Source organism: Euleptes europaea, chromosome 7 (assembly GCF_029931775.1).
Source record: "Euleptes europaea isolate rEulEur1 chromosome 7, rEulEur1.hap1, whole genome shotgun sequence".
Lineage (NCBI taxonomy): Eukaryota > Metazoa > Chordata > Lepidosauria > Squamata > Sphaerodactylidae > Euleptes > Euleptes europaea.
In genome coordinates this window covers 68,509,798-68,530,921 of record NC_079318.1, presented here as the reverse complement: position 1 = coordinate 68,530,921, position 21,124 = coordinate 68,509,798, and the positions used below count along the sequence as shown (strand labels likewise).

The 21,124-nt window shown below is 40.8% G+C and overlaps 1 protein-coding gene across 1 annotated transcript in view; it reads left to right on the top strand.

Moving 5' to 3' along the window:
• Nucleotides 1–21,124, top strand: part of CCDC88A (coiled-coil domain containing 88A) — a 99,794-nt gene that overhangs the window by 59,702 nt on the left and 18,968 nt on the right. The window contains exons 15-25 of the mRNA XM_056852326.1: nt 1,436–2,506; nt 4,309–4,436; nt 10,288–10,429; nt 12,299–12,475; nt 14,936–15,097; nt 15,963–16,240; nt 16,420–16,563; nt 17,286–17,472; nt 19,032–19,177; nt 19,338–19,430; nt 19,600–19,814. Coding sequence (XP_056708304.1) covers nt 1,436–2,506; nt 4,309–4,436; nt 10,288–10,429; nt 12,299–12,475; nt 14,936–15,097; nt 15,963–16,240; nt 16,420–16,563; nt 17,286–17,472; nt 19,032–19,177; nt 19,338–19,430; nt 19,600–19,814 — 2,743 coding nt within the window. The remainder of the gene's footprint in view (nt 1–1,435; nt 2,507–4,308; nt 4,437–10,287; nt 10,430–12,298; nt 12,476–14,935; nt 15,098–15,962; nt 16,241–16,419; nt 16,564–17,285; nt 17,473–19,031; nt 19,178–19,337; nt 19,431–19,599; nt 19,815–21,124) is intronic.

Sequence of the window (21,124 nt, the reverse complement as noted above, 5' to 3'; positions counted from 1 at the left end):
CCAGGGCCCTGCCGCTGAGGCATGGCACAGGGCGGCCCTCCCCGAGGGTGTTCCTGGAGCCGCGGCTTGCAGGGGCGCTGCAGCGCCCTTTGGACCTCCTCTCACCGACTGGTGTTGGTCGGCGAGAGGAGGGGGAGGGACGCTTCCCCCAAGGCTGCCCCCTATTGCCGCAGCATGCAGGAACACCGGGTCACAATGTAAGCCCCTCTAGCTGCCTGTTGGCTGTTGAGCAGCAAGAGGGGGGGGAGAGGCCCCCGGCTCCCGGTGGCAGAGCATGCGCGCAGGAGCCGATCGGGCTTCAGGGGGCCTTTTGTGGACTCTGGGGGGGGAGGGCATGGAGCCTGGGGTCTGGTTGCATGGGGCCAGCAGAGGGGTGTGTGTGTGGGGGAAAGGCTTTTCTCTCTCCCTCTCTTTCTGTCTTTGTCTGTCTCCCTCCGTCCTTTTCTTTCTCCCCCCTTTCAATTTTTTTCTCCCTCTCTCCCTTTTCCTCTTTCTCTGTTTTCCTTCCTTCCTCCCTTTCCTCCCTTACTCCCTTGCCTATTGACTGCGGGCTGCGCCCCCCTGGCGCCTCGTTTGCTCGGGCCCACCGCTGGCTGCCCTCCTGCTTGGGAGGGGGGAGGACCAGGGGAGTGGGGGCACCCTCCAGGCCTTTTCTGCGTGGCCTCCCCTGGGGTTGCAAACCTCCAGGTGGTGGCCGGAGACCTGGCAACCCTAGCCTCTCCCCCACTCGGAGATCTACACCTGGTATGGCCCCCAAATGATGTTATAAATGTGCAAATGGCCCTTGGCAGGAAAAAGGTTCCCCACCCCTGGATTAAATGGTCAAGGTTTACATTTTTAAAGAGCAGCTACATTTGTTTTGGGTATATATAATTTTAAACATGGTAATCATGGCCCTTTTTCCCAGTTTCTGTTTTCACAACACATTTTTGCATGCATATATCTTTTCTACTTAAAAAAACATTCTCACGTTTCAGAAAAATAAGTTGTGGTTGAGCTCTTTACAAAATTACGAGCAGGACAGGAAAGTTACATACAATTGTTCTTTCAGCCTTTTTCTAGGCAGACAAACCTGTCTTTTTCTCTGATTTGTTGGAGAGGAGAGAATGATTCTGGGCAGAGAATAAAAGGCTTACTCTGCTCTGCAGATGGAAACATCTGTCCAGAAATGTCATTAGATTTAAGCTAAGTATGTAACAACTAGTTTTTTCTACAACCTGGGCTGCTTGAAGCATCTGTCTGCTTCTTTGAAAAATATAGATACTCCTAATCTTGGATTTGAGAAGTCTAATTGCCAAATCATCTTTCCAACCTCAACCTTTTCTCAGTTTGAAAACACTTGGATTATAACATTGTTTTTATTGTTATATCTTAATATACAGTATTTTAGCCTGATTCAGATTCAGACTTTCATTTTCTCATTTCAATTAATTAGATTAAAATGTTGGAACAGGAGAACGAACATTTGAATCAAACAGTGGCTTCCCTCAGACAGCGCTCACAAATCAGTGCTGAAGCAAGAGTCAAAGATATAGAAAAGGAGAATAAAATTCTTCATGAATCTATCAAAGAGACAAGCAGTAAATTAAATAAGTTAGAATTTGAAAAGAAGCAGATTAAAAAAGAATTGGAACTCTGTAAAGAGAAGGGAGAAAGGGCAGATGAGCTGGAAAAAGAAGTTCAACATCTTGAAAAAGAAAACGAGCTGCTTCAGAAAAAGGTTACGAACTTAAAAATCACTTGTGAAAAAATAGATACTTTAGAGCAAGAAAACTCCACTCTGGATATGGAAAATAGAAAGCTGAAAAAGACCTTAGATAGCCTGAAAAACCTCAGCTTTCAGCTAGAGTCCTTAGAGAAAGAGAATACACAACTTGACGAAGAGAATTTAGAACTCAGAAGAACAGTTGAATCTTTGAAGAGTATAAACATCAAGATGGCTCAGTTACAATTAGAAAACAAAGAATTGGAAAGTGAGAAAGAGCAGCTTCAGAAGAGCCTGGATCTTATGAAAACATCTTTTAAGAAGACTGAACGTTTAGAAGTCAGTTACCAAGGTCTGGATACAGAAAACCAAAGGCTGCAGAAAGCACTGGAAAACAGCAACAAAAAGATCCAGCATTTAGAAAGCGAACTACAGGATCTAGAGACAGAAAATCAAGCCCTACAAAAAAATTTAGAAGAACTCAAAATTTCTAGTAAACGCTTGGAACAATTGGAGAAAGAAAATAAACTTTTGGAGCAAGAAACCTCTCAACTGGAGAAAGATAAAAAGCAACTGGAGAAAGAGAACAAGAGACTGCGACAACAAGCCAATATTAAAGACAGCACTTTAGAAGAAAACAATGCAAAAATCTGTAATCTGGAAAAAGAGAACAAATCACTCTTTAAGGAAATTGGTGTATGTAAAGAAGCTTCTGTTCGGCTAAAAGAACTTGAAAAAGAAAATAAAGAACTTGTAAAGAGAGCCACCATTGACAAGAAAACACTTGTCACATTGCGAGAGGTAATGTTGCCTGGTATGATATCAGTATAAAGGACATTGAAGTTGTAAAGTTCACATAAAACAACTGTTAGCTTCATTCATAGAATCATAGAGTTGGAAGGGACCACCAGGGTCATCTAGTCCAGCCCCCTGCAAAATGCAGGAAATTAACAACTACCTCCCCCCACATCCCCAGTGACCCCAACCCTCCCCCCGCCATGCAGGATCCCACAATTAAAGCACTCCCAACAGATGGCCATCTTGCCTCTGCTTAACGACCTCCAAAGACGGGGACTCCACCACCCTCTGAGGCAGCACATTCCACCGTCGAACAGCCCTCGCCGTCAGAAGGTTCTTACTAATGTTTAGGTGGAATCGCTTTTCTATTAGTTTAAATCCATTACTCCATGTCCTAGTCTCTGGAGCAACAGAGAACATTCAATAATTTAGTTCATTGATATACTTGTTAGTCATATTTCTAGTAGGTGTCTAGTGCTAATTCTGTTTCTGAGCTCTAATGGCTTGTGAATTCCATAGACTTACATGTTACAAAGCAAGAAACATAACACGAGTTCCCTCTGCTCTCTCACTTCTGTTGTAACAGTGGAAGCTGTCTGTGGTATCATTACTCTACCACAACCATTGCTGAGTAACAGAAAGGCTATACAGGATTTATTAACTTAATGTAATCTCATAAGAACGTAAGAAAAGCCCTGCTGGATCAGACAAAGGCCCATCAAGTCCAGCAGTCTGCTCACACAGTGGCCAACCAGGTGCCTCTAGGAAGTTCCCAAACAAGACGACAGCAGCAGCACCATCCTGCCTGTGTTCCACAGCACCCAAGATAATAGGCATGCTCCTCTGATCCTGGAGATAATAGGTATGCAGCATGACTAGTATCCATTTTAACTAGTAGCCATGAATACCCCTTTCCTCCATGAACATGTCCACTCCCCTCTTAAAGCCTTCCAAGTTGGCAGCCATCACCACATTTTGGGGCAGGGAGTTCCACAATTTAACTATGCATTGTGTCAAAAAATACTTCCTTTTATCTGTTTTGAATCTCTCGCCCCCCAGCTTCAGCAGATGACCCTGCGTTCTAGTATTATGGGAGAGGGAGAAAAACTTCTCCCTGTCCACTCTCTCCAAACCATGCATAATTTTATAGACCTCTATCATGTCTCCCCTCAGCCGCCTTCTTTCCAAGCTAAACAGCCCTAAATGTTTTAACCGCTTCTCATAGGGCTGTTGCTTTAGTCCCCTAATCATTTTGGTTGCTCTTTTCTGCACCTTCTCAAGCTCTGTAATATTCTTTTTTAGGTGTGGTGACCAGAACTGTACACAGTATTCCAAGTGTGGTCTCACCATAGATTTGTACAATGGCAGTATATCTCCATAAATATAAAACGTCCTGCAAAAATAAAGGAAGTAAACACTTAGAATTAATTCACATTTGTTTTTAGGATATAATTGCTTATTTAACCAGTCTGAAGATATAGTTTTTTTCAAGGAGTTGAAGATGGTTTGAAAGAACAGTTACTGCTTGTATTGCGTACATACAATCTTGTCTTTGATTCTGTAAACTGGTTTTGTAGATTTATGTGTTTCAAAACCTTCAGTACCTGACAGGATGTGACTGGAACAAAAAATATACACATGTGTACTGTAAGAAACAAAGCCTCCCTCAAGCTTCTTTCAGCTCTCTTTAAAACTATTGGTTGCCTTCATCCATACTCCCTACAAACTGATGTTGCCTTTATTAATTGCATATGTTCACTGCCTTTTAAATTTTATTTATTTATTTATTTATTTATTTGGGAAAGGATTTGGTGAATGAAAAGCTGAAGACGCAGCAGATGAATAACGATTTAGAGAAGCTTACACATGAACTTGAAAAGATTGGTTTGAATAAGGAGCGTCTCTTGCATGATGAACAGAGTAGTGATGACAGGTGAGAATGCTAGGTTGTGATCATTTCCTTATGGCATTTCTGAAGCAGCTGTTTTTCATAGGATTTATTGCTGTTCAGATAGGCATTTAATTGCCTGTATCGTATATTTCAAAGTGAACTAGTTTGATGTTTTCCTTTCTTCATGAATACTTTCCAAACTTCATCCATCTACTTATGGCCATTTATGCATGGAAAGTTTGGTTTGGTTTGCTGCTCTGCAGATGCAGTTTTCTGATCTGAATACTGAAAACTCTATGCATGGGGGCTTTTTTGTCCCAAAGAAATTCCAGGAGTACTTTGTGATCAATTATGCATCCCCAGTGAAAATGTGGAATGTGGAGTTTCCAAGTCCCTCCCCTTGAAAACACTACTTGGTAATTGGCTGTAGTGTATTGTTTTGAAATACGTCACCAGTCCCCGCCAGCCCTGCAGAAGGATTCTTCCAAGTGGCCATTTTACAACCAAAGCAGAGAAGGGTTCAGACACCCCCCCCCAAAAAAAAACCACTTTTTTTTTTGTTTCTGGCTATCTCACTGCATGGATCATAAGAAAACTCCCACTGTGAAACTGACCTGGGGGGAATCAGCCCTGCTCTGTTTGCTCCCTGATGTATGTAAGCACATGTGAAATTGACCGGGGGGGGGGGGATTAGCCCAGGAGGGTGGGAAATCTTGTCCTGGTCAGCCAGCACCCTCCTCCGGTTTGTTTGTTTTTTGTGTGTGCATTTTTAGTGGAAAACCCCCGCTAAAATTGTGAATATAAATGAAGAGCAGCTGAGGGGAAACCCTGTATTCCCTCTCCCCCCCCCGATAGTAAATTGCCCGAATGGGGGGGGAGTGAGGGAACACAGAGTGTTTCCCTCAGCTGCTCTTTATTTATATTTACAATTTTAGCAGGGTTTTTTTGTGTGCTAAAATTGCACTAAAAAACTAAAAAGGAGGTGGCAGGAAGCCCTGGGTTGCCAGCCCTGCAGCGGGATTATTTAAATTGATTTGAACCGAGTGGTTATTTTACAGCCAAAGCAGAGAAGGCCCTCCCCCACCAATTTGTTTCTGGCTATCTCAAAGCAGGGGTTTGTTCCAAGTGTCCTCTCAGTAAACTTGCCCTGGCAAACAAAACAAACTCTCACTGCTGAAACTGACCAGAGAGGAAATGTATGAGGTGAAGGGTGGGGAACAGCCGGCTCCGTTCCCCAAGATCTTAAAATTCTGGATGCTGAAACTCACCAAAATGGCTTCTGGGGAGGGGTTGGACGAGGGAGGGACAAGCGAGAATGAGTACTAGCAGCTACCAGCAGCTTTTCCATTTTCAACTGCTCCCTTACCTACCCATGTAGCTGTTCCTAAGTTTAGGTTGTCAGGTTTTTCTCTGCCATGATTATCTTTTACTTCATTCACTGATGTTTACACATTTACACACAGAAGTTTACTCAGTGCTTAATGTTCATAATATTTGCCTGACATCAGAGTACCTAAGCTAGTTGCTACCAAAGGTTTCACCCGAACTATCCTAACTATGTCCCTGCCATATTCCAAATATCAAGACAGCTATTGCATTTTAAAAGTAATGGGTACTGTATGTCTATTATAGTCCATGAAGGTCACTATGACTTACACAGCAGAAATAGATGAAAAACCACAAAGTACATTTGGAGGTACTAGCAGTGTTGTAGAATAGTCCTTCAAGAATGTAGCCACTTCAGCCCTTACAGCCAGAGGTCTTTATTGTAGTCTAAGATAAACTGTGATAGAACTGAGTATCTTCTCTCATCATAGGTTGTTACTATCAGCATAACCTGGGTATTAGGTGACCTCTACATTTATATTATGCTCATCTACTGATGCATTATAAAGGACTGTACTCATTGGCGTGTTCTTCTATAATAAATTCCTCATTCTTGGCTGACACAAACCTACTAGCAGAAAAAAAAAGATTTTCATATCACATACTACACAAGGTAGTAAGCTTAGTCCCTCTGAAAGCATTCTTGGCTCTCATCAGTTTACTGCATCTGCCAATATAAGGCCAGTGGCATACGAACATCTGTTTCCTTTACTTGGTGTTATCTTTCTTCCTGTTCCTCCTGGAATCCAAATACATGTTAAGAAAAACTGAGTGTTCTATCTTCTCATCAGCCTTCCTGTCAGCGTGCTGCTCAATTGAGAATAATGGCTGGCTCTGTAGTCTGTTATTAAGCAATGATTGACGTAATGATGGTGGAAAATTCAGACTCTCCTGTCTTGGGGTAACCAGCTTGGATTTTATGTATCCAGACTTAGTTTCAATGTATTGTTGAGGCAATGTGAGTTTCTCAAACAGAATATCAGTACTTTGCCCATGAAATATCTTGTTTCTATTACCCTATCCATTATATTAATTTAATACCTAGTTTATTCATTGCTTAAGGACATGAGGATGTTTGTTGTTTGGGGAGTATTAAGGAGTGAAGGAGTCACTGCTGTTGTAGACTGAGGCATGGGGTAATGGAATTCAGTGGCAGTGAAGCTGGGCAAGTGATGGGGATTGGGGAGCTGTATTTGAGGGAGATCAAACTGGAAAAATTGAGGTGATACTGAACGAGGGAGAAACTTCTTTTAAGATGGCAAGATCTCATGGGTAGAACAGGATAAGGAAGGAAGGATTTTGTATTTAAGTAACTTTCAAAAAGTAATTATACTGCATAGAAATAGTATTGTAATTAAGCAGGATTTATTTGTCTTAATTAATATTTGCTCCACATTTTTCAATATTGACCTAAGGATTATGGAGAAATGGGTTAAAAGGTAAGAAGACAGAGGGATTTGTGCAGATAGCACTGTACTTTTAAAATGTAAGCCATCCTCAGCCTATAACTTCTATGTTGAAATATATTTATTAGTTGAATGATCTCAGTTTTGAGCTCTAGAATTGGACAGAATATTTCTGTACTGTTTGACATGAGACAGTTTTAAAGGTGGAATGCTTTAGATGCACTTGTATCTCCTGTGTTTGACTCATTTTCTGTTCAGGGGTCAAGTATGATGTATTAATGGCAGCAGATATTCAGTTTGTTCGTTGTTCTCCCATGTTAGTTTACTTTAACAACTTTGTTGCAAGTTGAACTGGTATCTAGACCTAAAATGACACAAGTAATTTCTTCTAGTTGGTGCTCCTCTGCATAATCAGTAAAGATTTTAGTTAATACAGGTGCTTACTAGAATGTTATTTCCATGGAATCAAGGTATCTGGGTTTTTTCCCTTTTAACATTTTGTTATATGATTGTCAGTAACCAGGATGACTGGAGGAAAAAAGAGGGCTAGTCACCTTCTGACTGAAATGACTTGATTCTCAGAATTGGCAGTGACATTCGAATGGGTGGTGCTTTGATAACTTTCTGCCCCCTTTCCTTGTTTTGCTGTTGCTGTCCATATCTGCACTTGTGAATTTCCACAGGTCTGTATTCATAAGTGCGTATCCAGTCTGCATGATGACCTTCTGCCATCTCTCCTGTCCTGTACCTTTAAATCACTATCTGTCTGAACTACAGGGAAGAGATCCAGTCTCATTTCACACTTTCTTGGCTCTACTGTTATTATTTAAGCAAGTGCAGATTTCCCCACAGTCAGATATTCAGTGGCAATGCACAAAATCATAGATGCAGATGTGGTCTGTGTGAAAATGACCTACTGTTGAAATAGATATAGTGTTAGCTTTCTAAAGAAAATGACCAAATCAGTGGAGCATTCACTACAGATCTTTTGTTTCTCTTTATTTATTTACTTAATTTGTACTCCACCTTTCTCCCCGCTGGGCTTACATTGTTCTCCTCTCCTCCATTTTATCCACACAACAACCCTGGGGAGCTAGGCTGGCCCATGATCAGTTAGCAGAGTGGGGATTCAAACGTGGGTCTTCTAGATCCTAGTCAGAATGTCATAATCATCAAGTGCTTGCCTTCATGGGTGGTATTCAGATGCATAATTGCTCAGCTCTAGGATCTGACTTTTAAAGTGTGCTTTAATGAGAGGTTGTATACTAAGTCTTAGACACTGTAAGGTTGCATGAAAGGTGAGGGAAAATATCATCAATTTTGCTAAATCAAGGGAAATATCTTTTTTGAAACATTAGGTGGAATCACAGAGTAAATACATGAAATAGATATGCGCACATGTGTAATAATTTATTCCTGGTTGTCTTCTTTGCTGCTTGTTTAACAGACATGAGATGCAAATTCTAGAAGCTACTCTGTGTCCTTCCTTACAGAGGATTGTAATCAAGCTCATTATTTATCTTTATATTTGTTTTGGAATGTAGCCAAAATGAAGAGTGTTCACTAGCAATCCAATCAGTTCCCATCCTGGCTGTTTATGTATTAGAGTAATTAGTATGACTTCATTAAATAGCTCTGTTAGCATACGCACAGACGAGCATAGTTGATGCATTTTATCTTTGGCTCAGTTCAGACATCACACAAAACTATGGTTAGTGTGATCACCCAAATTTGGGTCATTCCTTTAACTATGATCAGTTACAGTCCATCAAACCATGCCCTGATTTGAAATCATTGATTTATTGATTTATTAGCTGCAGGTGAGTCTTAGCTGTGGCTTCATGTGATGCCCCCAGCATATATATGCTTCTTCCTCGTGGAGTTGTGTATACATACACACACAATGTGCTGAATTTATACATATGAAAACCTCACATAAATTAGAAAATACAGGTTTTCCTTTGCTTTGATCATGAAGTAACTAGCCTCCAAGAAGATATAGTGTTAGCTTTCTAAAGAAATAAGCAGGCAGTTGCATTCTGATGTTACATTTAGCCAACGTTAAGGGAAAATATGTACAAACTCAGTGTGTTTCCAGGCTCATGTATACCCTTTGCAACTTCTCCCTCCATTCTCACATGGAGAAATGCAGTTTAAAACTGGTTAGCTGTAATTTATGAATGTAGGTTTGCAGGTTAATCAGCATTAATTTTTTGTCCCTAATAAGGATTCAAGGCATGGATTTAAACTCTAGAATCCTAGTTTGGGATGGGGGACTAAATCCATATGCGTATAATCATACATCATGAGTAACCAAAATTAGTTTTAACTGCAGTTCTCTGTGCTGAAAGGAGGAAGCAGCAAGACATACATACCCACCTGGCGACAAGCTGTATTTGTGCCCATTTTTCCTTAGCTGTAGTTAAATGTGAACGGAGCCTGTAATAACAGTGTTAGTTGGTGAACAGGTACAGTAGTGCAAAAGGAAAAAATATCGATGTCAATACTCAAGAAGGATTAGCACAGCTAAGCTTCAGTCTAGGCTCATTTAATGAGGAACAAGATTTTGAACTCACACAGACCCTGGAAACAGAGATACTAGAATGTGGTGTGGGCTGTATTCCACTGCCTTGCGCACATTTCACAAAAAGCTGACAACTTACATGCTGTCTTATAGTCAAGGTAACACATTTCAAATGTGCTAAGCTGAGAGCAAGGGTTGGATCTTAGCAGAAAGTGCTTGTGGACTTTCCCCTTCCACAGCAGCCTCTCCTTGACTCTCTGAAAGCCAACAGTAGGGATCAAGAACCTAGTGGACAAAATGCAACCCACTTCAGTGAATGTGAATTAGCCCTTCAGCTCTTGTATGAATACTCTGGTAAGCCCTCAGTGCCTCATGGAATTTTCTCCATGAATCTCCTCTGACCTCCAACATTGGCTTGGGGAGGTGGCAGTCACAAGGAGCTTCTGTGGGATAGGGAAGGTCTGTACTAGCAATTTGCATTGAGTTCATCTCCAAGTTTATCTAAAATTATTTAAGACAAATTTTTGCAGCTGTCCTTGGTAACAAAAATTACTGTGTCTATGGTTTCATTAAACAGTAAATACAAACTGTTGGAGTCAAGGTTGGAATCCACACTGAAGAAATCACTTGAAATAAAAGAAGAAAAAATTGCTGCTTTGGAAGCTCGTCTAGAAGAATCAACAAATTTAAACCAACAGCTGCGCCAGGAACTTAAAACAGTAAGGAAAAGAGCCCTTCATTTTGAGACTTAAAATCATGAACATAATTTTCAAATGTATGTAATTCAACTAAAATGTATTTAATTAATGTTTTCTAAGAGTTTGTAAAAGATGTAAAATACAAAAATGCATATTTGGTATATCTCTATACTGAAGAATTTTTAAAGCAGATTTCTGAGCACTGTTGATCTTGAAAAGCAAAACTCTTGCTAAAGAGAGCCAGGGTGGTATAGTGGTTAAGAGTGGTGGATTCTAATCTGGAGAACTGGGTTTGATTCCTTACTCCTACACATGAGCAGTGGACTCTGATCTGGAGAACTAGATTGGTTTCCCCACTCCTACACATAAAGCCTGCTGGGTGACCTTAGGCTAGTCACAGTTCTCTCCGGACTCTCTCAGCCCCACGTACCTCACAAGGTGTCTGTTGTGGGGAAAGGAAGGGAAGATGACTGTAAGCCGGTTTGAGACTTCTTAAAGGTAGAGAAAAGTGGGGTATAAAAGCCAACTCTTCTCCTCCTCCTGCTGAGTTTATTGAGTTCTTAATAAAAAAGAATATATATAATTGATTTATTTCACATTAATTTATAAAGATCTGTTTTAAAAATAATTATGTATTTCTTTAACAAAAAACACCTTACATTTCTGGTAGAGCAAGTCTGGCCTTTCCCCCTTTTTAATTTTTTTTTTGCTGGTAGCAGTATTTAAAGTGGTGTTCACTTTCATGTTTAGTAATGCTGTGACCTGGATAGCCCACATCAGATCTTGGAAGCTAAATGGGGTCAGCCCTGGTAGTTGGATAGGAGACCACCAAGGAAGTCCAGGGTTGCTAGACCGAGGCAGGCTATGGCAAACCACCTCTGAATGTCTCTTGCCTTGAAAACCCTATGGGGTCAACATAAGTTGGCTGCAACCTGAGTACAAAAAACAACATTCTGAACAGCTGACATTAATGGTTGTAGCGCATACTTTCACTGATTCTTGTGGTGGCTTATTGTTATAGGCACAAGAAATATGAATGGGTGGGCAGAATAATAGACATTAGGTGGGCAAAATGCATTTGTAAGTAGTATCCATTTCAGTAAACAGCCTACTTTTACTTGGAAGCCAGTAATAAAATACAGTTATTATGGCAGGGGCCATTTATGACATTTCATACCAATAAGGGCCAAAATAGATAGGATGACAGTGAATCAATGTATTAGAGTCTCCTTTATCTTACCACTGAATTCCTTTAAAATGTGCATGGTGATTTAACAACTACCCTTCCATTACCCACGTGTTTGCTTACAGAACCTCCTCCCCACATCTCATTTCTTCCTGTGGGGCTCAGACTGGAACTAACTCCCATCAGGACAAAACCATCTGGGGTGAGATGGTTCTAAGAGTGTGCATGTGAGTCAGGGAAGGGTTCAGCACCTACTCCCAGCTTTCAGCATGACCTCAGTGAGATCATTCTTTTAATTAGTCTGTGTTTTGATTGTGGTGTGGTACTAATGGTTTAATTGGAGTTCTTTTTAGTCGTGTCCTACATTAGCACACCAGGCCCAAACATTTGCTGCAGTGTGTCTGCCTAAGATGTTGGTATAATTTCACTGTAGCAATAGCATAATGATGTTTAGTGATATTACACTGCTTTGGTCTTGGTATGGTCCCACTCTCAGCACTTCTGTAATGATGCACTATGTCTTGGGATCAGGCGGTGTTGCATACATCCCAATTTGTATCTTATCTTTTGCAATGTGCAGATGTGGCAACTGTCAACAGAATGAAGAGAAGAAATATCCATAAAATGTTTCGTCCTGTTCTGTTAGCCTTCGTATTTTAGGATAATATTTTGCATGTCTAAAATTGAATTAATTGATTTTCTAGGTTAAAAAGAACTATGAAGCACTCAAACAAAGACAAGAGGAGGAGAAAATGGTACAGAACTGTTCTCCAAGAACTGGAGAAGAAAGTCCATCTATTAATAAATGGGAGAGAGAAAGTCAGGAAACTACTAGAGAACTTTTGAAGGTTAAAGATAGATTAATTGAAGTTGAGAGAAATGTGAGTAGAAATTGTAACTATTTTTGGTTGTTTTTAGTTAAAATTTGTCCAGCTGTCCATATGCATCTGCTATTTATAAAAATTACTTTAGCAAATTTGTACAGGGATGCGTTTTGGTCGTGCCACCCCCAGCCCAATTAGGATTCTTCTGCTGCCAGTTCATGAGCTTTTTCTGTGGCCACCCCAGTGTTGTGGAACAGTCTCCTAGAGGAAATTATAAGATCTACTTTGCCATTTTGGATGGCTTGTAAAACAGAACTGTTCAGAAGAACGATGGACTCTTCAAGATGATCGCTTTGTGGGTGCCTTGAACGACAGTGGTCTGTCTCTGCTTTTAATTCTGTTCTTATAATTATTTTATGCTGTTCTGATGTTGTTACCTGCCTTGGTTCCCACTTATCTGGGGAAAGGTGGGATTATAAATATTTTAACCAAATATGTCAGTTGAAGCAGATAATAATGAAGCAGAAAATAATGCCCTAGTAACTGATAGTTTAATATTATATTTTTGAAAATATGTTTTCTTGGAAATAAATCTCATATTTCAAAGAAACCTATTTTCAGATAAGTGTGCTATTGCCATTCCATCATGTGTTTTTCTTTGGATTATGCTTATAAAATAACCTGCTGGTAGCTGCTAGTACTCAGAGGTAAGGCAGGTTTTCTTCTTCTACATTTGTGTACCTGTTACACAGTAGAGTACATATACACATTTTTAACAATTCAGTTCTCCAATGATGAATGACAAATTTCCAAGCAAAATGATTTCTTATATTGGTTATGCTGGGAAGCTGGTGCTAATTATACATTCTGAGCCATACGTGGCCATAGATTGGTTTTTGTTTGTGCTTATGTAAAAGTCTAGCCAATTCAGTGCCAGTTCATAAAATACTATTTCCAGGCACAGAATTACATCATGCATATGTTGTAATATGAGAGCCAGCGTGGTATAGTGGTTAGAGCAGGGGTGGGGAACCTCAGGCCCGGGGGCCGTATGCGGCCCCCGAGGACATTTTTTGTGGCCCTCAGGAGCTTTGGGGCCCTGCTGCAGAGGCGGGGCGCAGGGCGGCCATCCCAGAGGGTGTTCCTGGCGCCACGGCTTACAGCGGCGCTGCAGTGCCCTTTGGACCTCCTCTCGCCGACTGTCGGCTGTTGAGCAGCGAGAGGGAGGGGGAAAGAGGCTGGTGGCTCCCGGCGGCAGAGCATGCATGCAGGAGCCGATCGGGCTTCAGGGGGGCCCTTTTGTGGACTCTGGGGAGGAGAGGGCATGGAGACTGGGGCCCGGTCGTGCGGGGCTCTGTGCACCGCCGTGTGTGTGTGTGTGTGGACAGGGGAGGCTGGGGCCCGGTCGCGTGGGGCCAGCGTGCGCAACTGTGTGTGTGTGTGGGGGAAGGCTTTCCTCTTTTTCTGTCACTCTCCTTACTCTCCCTCTCTTTTTCCTTCTTTTTCTGTCTCTTTGTCTCCCTCCGTCCTTTTCTTTCTGTCTCCCTCTCTCTCTCCATTTCTTTCTCCCTTTCTCCCTCCCTCTTCCTCTTTCTCTGTTTTCCTTCCTCCCTGGCCGATCGACTGTGGGCTGCGCCCCCCTGGCACCTCATTTGCTCGGGCCCACTGCTGACTGCCCTTCCACCTGGGAGGGGGGAGGGGGGCACCCTGCAGGCCTTCTCTGTGTGGTCTCCCCTGGAGTTGCCAACCTCCAGATGGTGGCTGGAGACCTGGCAACCCTAGCCTCTTCCCCCCCACACACTGGGAGATCTACACCTGGTATCGCCCCTGAATGATGTCGTAAATGTGCAAATGGCCCTTGGCAGGAAAAAGGTTCCCCACCCCTGGGTTAGTGTTGGGCTAAGATCTGGGAGACCCAGGCTGGAATCCCCTCTGCCTTCCTGGGTGTACCTTAGGCTAGTCACACATTCTCATTCTAGCCTACCTCACAGTGTTGTAAGGATAAAATGGAGGAGAGAACCATGTAAGCCGCTGTGGGTTCCCATTGGGAAGAAAGGCAGGATATAAATAAAGTAAATTAAAAATATGGTTTGACTATCAACTTGTGCATAGCAAACCTTCTGCTTTGACTAACTTTGTAGTGTTGAGATTTGTATGCAGAGAACACACATTTTTTATTTGGAGCTTTACAGTTCATACATGGGGGAGACATTTTTGTGAGCCTTCCCCAAGCATAGCATTTCATAAACCTTTCTTGGGGTCTAGGTATACATGATCAAAACTAACAGAGGCAACTTACATGAATCTCAGGATTCGTAGTCATCCTTTCTCTAGTGCTTCCATTTTTGGACAATTCAAATACCATCAAGACAAATTACGTTAATTAAATATATTTAGGCTTTCTTACATTGTGTGATTTCTTTTTACTGTAAGACTTGTATTATTTGTAGACTGTTTTTGTCCAGCCCTCAATATAATGTATTTAATGTATTATTATTTTTTATTTGCTTTTGAAAGAATGCAACACTGCAGGCAGAGAAGCAAGCCCTAAAAACACAACTAAAGCAACTTGAGACACAGAACAATAATCTGCAAGCTCAAATTTTGGCTCTTCAGAGACAGACAGTTTCCTTACAAGAACAAAATACAACCCTCCAAACTCAGAATGCCAAGCTTCAGGTTTGTTTTCACAAATGTATTTTATCACCCAGCTCATAATATTCATCTTGCAAGTAAAAACTTGGCAGTTAGCCACATTCATTTGAGATTTATTGTGTTTGTGGGGGTAAGCATAATTCTCATGCGTACATGTTCCTCCTGGGTCATGATTGTGCATGACTTCACAAACAAGGAAGTAGGGCTACTGGGTTGTCCCTTGCTCCCTTTTGGTTCTGTGTGTGTGTTTGCTATTCCTTAAAAAAATCACCTGTCCTTCAGTCTCTGTTGCTATTTCTTGTATAGGCTTGATTTAAGTAGTGAAAAATGGGAGCTTTCATCTCACAGAGTTCCACAGTCCTAGTTTATCTCTTCAGGCCAGATCCAAGTTTCTTTCCACCCTGTTTACACCTTGGTTTTGGGATCAAAGCTGTCATGTTTCCCACTCAGTTGTACTACTTTTAAGGACTTTATGTATTTTTCAAAATTTTAAATTTTACAGCAGTTGGTTTTAGAGAGGTAAAGGAGAACATATGGGAAACAAAATGTAGAATTCTGTAGGGGAGACATCTGAATAATCCTGTTTTACGTACCTGTGTGATGTCCCCCATTTTTTTTGTTGGTAGGGAATTGCAATACAGAGGTAGATTGCAAAGTTTGTATGTCTAAGGCCCTTGTTTGATCTTCAGATTTTCCATTAAAAATCTCATAGCAGCAGAAGTCTGAGCAAAGCGACCTTTCCCTTTGAGACAGTGGGCAGCTGATCTGAAAACTGTTAATTGTGTTAGCCTGGATGAGCTGTTTCTCTAATTCTGCAGATATTTATTTTGATCAAGTTTGTTTAAAGTGGTTTCATTATCATGGTCCAATGCCATTGTCATTCTTGCAGGTAGAAAATTCGGCTATTAATTCACAAAGTACATCTCTTATGAATCAGAATGCTCAGCTGCAGATTCAGCAGTCTGCCTTAGAAAATGAAAATGAATCTATAATCAAGGAACGGGAGGATTTGAGATCACTGTATGATTCACTAGTCAAAGATCACGAAAAACTGGAACAGCTTCATGAACGACAAGCAGCAGAATATGAATCTTTAATTTCCAAACATGGAAACCTTAAGTCAGTGCACAAAAATCTTGAAATGGAACATAAGGACTTAGAAGACAGGTAATTACCCTGTGTCCATTCCCTTTTATGACTCAATCTGAAATTATGTTTTCAATATAATTTTACATTGAATTATGAAAATAAAAACTTTTTGACTTGTCACATTAAAATCCTTAGAATACAGCATTCTAAATCTTTTTGGTACTTTATAGAATTATGTTATGTAATCCACTTTACAGATATAATCAGCTGCTGAAACAAAAAGTGCAATTAGAAGAGTTAGAGAAGGTGCTCAAAGCAGAACAAGAGAAAATGGTACAGCAGAACAAAAAGCATGAAACTGTTGCTGCAGAATACAAAAAGCTTTGTGAGGAAAATGACAGGTAATGAAGCATGAATCATTCTCTGTATTTATATGAATCATTACACAGTCTGACTGCATTTTGCATTGTTAACGGTGAGAGACCTTTTTATGACACTCCAAAATGTGGTAGCTTCTGCTCACACTGATGGCAAGCTGCTACTACCACAAGTGGTGGTAATAAACACAGGCTGCCATCATCATGAAGTGGCTACCATGTGCAAATAGGTTATGAAGGTAGACTCTTGGGTCCATGCAAAGTAATGAAAGTTAGAGCCAGTCAGATATGACATCTTATGCTCATGTGAATCATCCTTATCAGCTGAACATCGTAATGTATGAGCCAAATAATCTTTTTTTTTTACAGTCAACATCTGTGATCACAGGTATATGGGAACCATTTCTCTGTGGAGGGGAATAAAAAGTGTGGCATTCAACTATGTATAATAAATGATAACTTAGTTTAGAAAACTGGTTTTGGGGAGAAGACAGAAAAGGTAATTAAACATGGTAGCATACAAAGCATATAGCTAAAACAGTGGAGCATCCCCCAGCTGTATCAACAGAATACATATTACCACATCAAATAAAGCAGATTTTCTTCATATGCTAACTATGGTATTGTCCTATTACAAAGAAATTCTAGAAAAATACATGGAAATATATTCTTAGGTTTTTATAGGATATATATAGGTCTATCTATTTAAACTCTTTAATATCTTTTTGTAACCATTTGAATTACAGGCTAAATCATACATACACCCAACTTTTGAGAGATAATGAAGTTCTGCAAATAGATCATAAGAATTTGAAAACACTTCTGAACAATTCTAAACTGGAACAAACAAGATTAGAAGCTGAATTTTCCAAGCTCAAAGAACAGTACCAACAACTGGACATTAAGCATACAAAACTGAATAATCAGTGTGAGGTAATATGTTTGGGTTATTTTCGTGTGTGTTAAGTGCCGTCAAGTCGCTTCCGACTCATGGCGACCCTATGAATCAATGTCCTCCAAAATGTCCTATCTTTGACAGCCTTGCTCAGGTCCTTTTTATACTATTTAAAATTGTTTAATTTTCCTTGCGGTGGCTGGGTAGCCTCTGAGGATCTACCCTCCCCCCTTCAGAAATGGGCTGAAATACTATATCTGTGTGGCATACTGAAATAGCTAAAACAGCTAATTTTACTTGTTTTGAAGATGGCTTTGTTAGAAGTAAGGAACAAGATTAATATGTAATTCAGCTTACTCAGGTGTGCCCCTGTGTATTTAATTGAGTCTTCAGTGGAAGTGCTCTGATATATAACGACCATCTTATTTAAAAACATGTTAATTGAACTTTATTTCAAGTGTTAAGTGTTTGTCAGTCATTCCAGTTAGTGTCTTTCTGCATTGTCAGATGGTTGGCAGTCAGGAGCAAGTTCAGTTCTTATTCAGTAATTAGGTAAAACAAGTGGGGGACCTGCAAGGACTTGCAGGGGTATACCCTTGCCCAATATTTCTTCTTTCCCTTCCATGAAAGTCTCTTCCCTTTTCCTTCTTCCTTCTCTCTTTTCCACCTAAAACTCACCCTACTTTTACCTGCCTCCTGTCTTCAGCCTCTTTCCCTCCCCTGGCAGCATCTCCCTGGGAGACCAAGTTTTGAAATGCTGGTGGGCCAGGCCCAGTTGTGCAGTGGGACACCTGCAGGGGCATGTGGAGGGCACCTCACTTTCCCCTATAACCCCATCCCATACTATTTCTTTTTCCCCTCCTCCTGGCAGCCCCCATACTCTCACCATTCCATACATCCTCTGTCCTTCCCATCCACTAACTAACCTGTCTTTTATTTGGCCCCTCCTGACCGCCTTTTACTGACAGAAATCAAGACTTGCAGGTTGGCAATGCTGTTATGGCTGCCTACATTGCTGAGGACATTTATTTCTTAAAGCTACTGGCACCACATCTATAGTTTTGGAGGGGTTAAGCCCTCACAAAGATATATATTCATTTATTCATTCATATTATTTTGCAAAGCCTGGATTTTTCTCAGGTAAGTATAAACTGTTTTCTCTATCCATGGCGCCAGTCTCCGGATTTAAGCATCCACATATGTGGCCATGTTGAGAACTCTATTGATATTGCATTCATTTTTTCTTTAAATCTCTATCTGTAGAGGTAACACAGTTCATGAGGGTTTTGTTTAAAACTTTAAATGAAATTCTGGAAAAGAACCTGACATATCTCTAACAAAGCTAGGTTCCTGCTGCCTGCTTTCCTCTTGGCTTAAAGCCTTAGATATACTTGTCAGTAGCCGAAAGGACACTAGGACCTGAACAGAAACTGCAGGGCTCCCAATTAGCTTAGAATAATGACAATGGACAGCAAGTAAATTGTCCAAATGTAACCTTTTATTATAATATTTGTTTCTGAATCTTTCTGTATTGTATAGCATACAAGTAGTGCAAGCGTTGCTTTTGCTAAAATACAGTGTTGTACATTTTTAACAGTTGCTTAGCCAATTAAAAGGAAACTTGGAGGAAGAAAACAGGCATCTATTGGATCAAATACAAACATTAATGCTACAAAATAGAACATTATTGGAGCAGAATATGGAAAGTAAAGATCTTTTCCATGTTGAACAGAGACAGTATATGTGAGTACTTTAAAAAGGTGAACCAGTTGTATATGACATAATTGCAGTTGGACTGTCAAATGGAAATAAATGATTAATGTTTTTTTAAAAAAACTAGTTTTTAAAAAACTTTGTAGAAATGTAAATAACTTTTGAAATGTGTATCTATTTTTCTTCACAGTGACAAGCTAAATGAATTAAGAAGACAAAAAGAGAAATTGGAAGAAAAGATTATGGATCAGTACAAGTTTTATGAACCATCACCACCAAGAAGGTAACATATTGTCACAAATGTAAAAGAAACAGCTTTCTTCTTGAAGGTGATTCAGTTCTATGTCCGTGCATGTTAGTTAGATAAATTATTTTAAAATAACAAGGTCAGAGGGTCAATGTGATTCGAAATGTGATTCTAAAATTAGTATTTCTCTTTATATCTTTACAAGGAGGGGTAACTGGATTACTCTGAAAATGAGGAAATTGATAAAATCTAAGAAGGATGTTAACCGAGAACGTCTCAAGTCTCTTACTCTGACACCTACCCGCTCAGAATCTAGTGAAGGATTTCTTCAGCTGCCCCATCAGGACAGTCAAGATAGCTCTTCAGTGGGGTCAAACTCACTTGAAGATGGTCAGACTGTGGGGACCAAAAAAAGCAGCAGTGAGTAAATTGCTTGATTTTAGTTAGGATCAGTATCTGGTATAATTTGGTGGTAACCCCCTCTGGGGGAAAACCCTCAAAGCATTTAGGGGAAAAGTTGGTTTAGAAATAACTTGATTACTTTCTTGCAGAATGGGGACTCAAGCCCTACAGCAGGTGAATATTCTCACAGTGCAATCCTAAAGGGGGGGATACTTTACGGAGGGCCCAGGGATGGCTCAGCCACACCGCCTCCTTAGCAGCTTACTGCCTTCTGAGCCTCAAACCAAAAATGTATAATTCTCAAAAATCCATGAAACCGGTCCTTTGGGTTTCACGGGGTTACGCCTGCCTTTTTGCTGGCTCAAGTTTGCGCCTGCTGAAGGGGTGCTTCTGAGGCAAAAGGGCTTAGGGATCTGACTAAAGTCAGCCCTGCCCCAGGAACGCTCCCTTTGACTCTGGCACAAGTTCTTGCGCCGGGGGAATGCTGCCATGGTGGCAGTACCAGCACCCATGCGTGGCGATGTTGCACGGCTCCCCATCACCAGCATAAGTGGCTCTGCATTGGCATTAGTGCCAGTTTAGCTAGCATAAGTGGGCACTAATACCGGCTCAAGGGTCATGCTGGCTCTTGAGCCGTTTCACACTCCCCCCAGTTAGGATTGCTCTGCTCATATGTATAAGGGCTGCACTATTTAAAATGAACAATTTTGAGAGCTACAGCTAGCAAGTGAAATTGGTACCTATCCTTTACCTCTAAACATTGCTCCTTTTCCTGCTGTTTCCTCTCATCCACTCATAACATTTCCCCCTTCATGTGTCTAGATATCCTTATGATATGCTTCTTTACTAACATCCTTTCATTGCTTCTGAATTGATCCTGGGTTTTCTGCATGTTTATGGGCAGCCTAGTCCTCCGATGCCGCTGGCACAGTGAGACACTGTCTCCAGCCTTGCATGAGGGAGGCACAATGCTGAATCATCTATCTCCCAGAGCGCTATAGTGGCACACAGGCCAGGGCAGCAGGATGACCAGGAGTTATCACAATATGGAAATCCACTGTCTGTAAGCATTTTATATATTATTTGATGCAAACCATCTGGCCCTGTGGTATCTCTTCTCCATACTACTTGAGCATGGTTTGTGCCTTCACTGCATTACACCAAACTATACTAGTATTGGATGTGTAAAATCCTGTATTTTCCTACATCTTCACCCCACATAGTGTGAAATGGAATAGTGCTGTAAGTTGTTTGACTAGTGTTTTTACTAGTATCTCAGTGAAAACATTGTCCAGACATTATGGACAGAAAGGAATTCAAACTAGCAA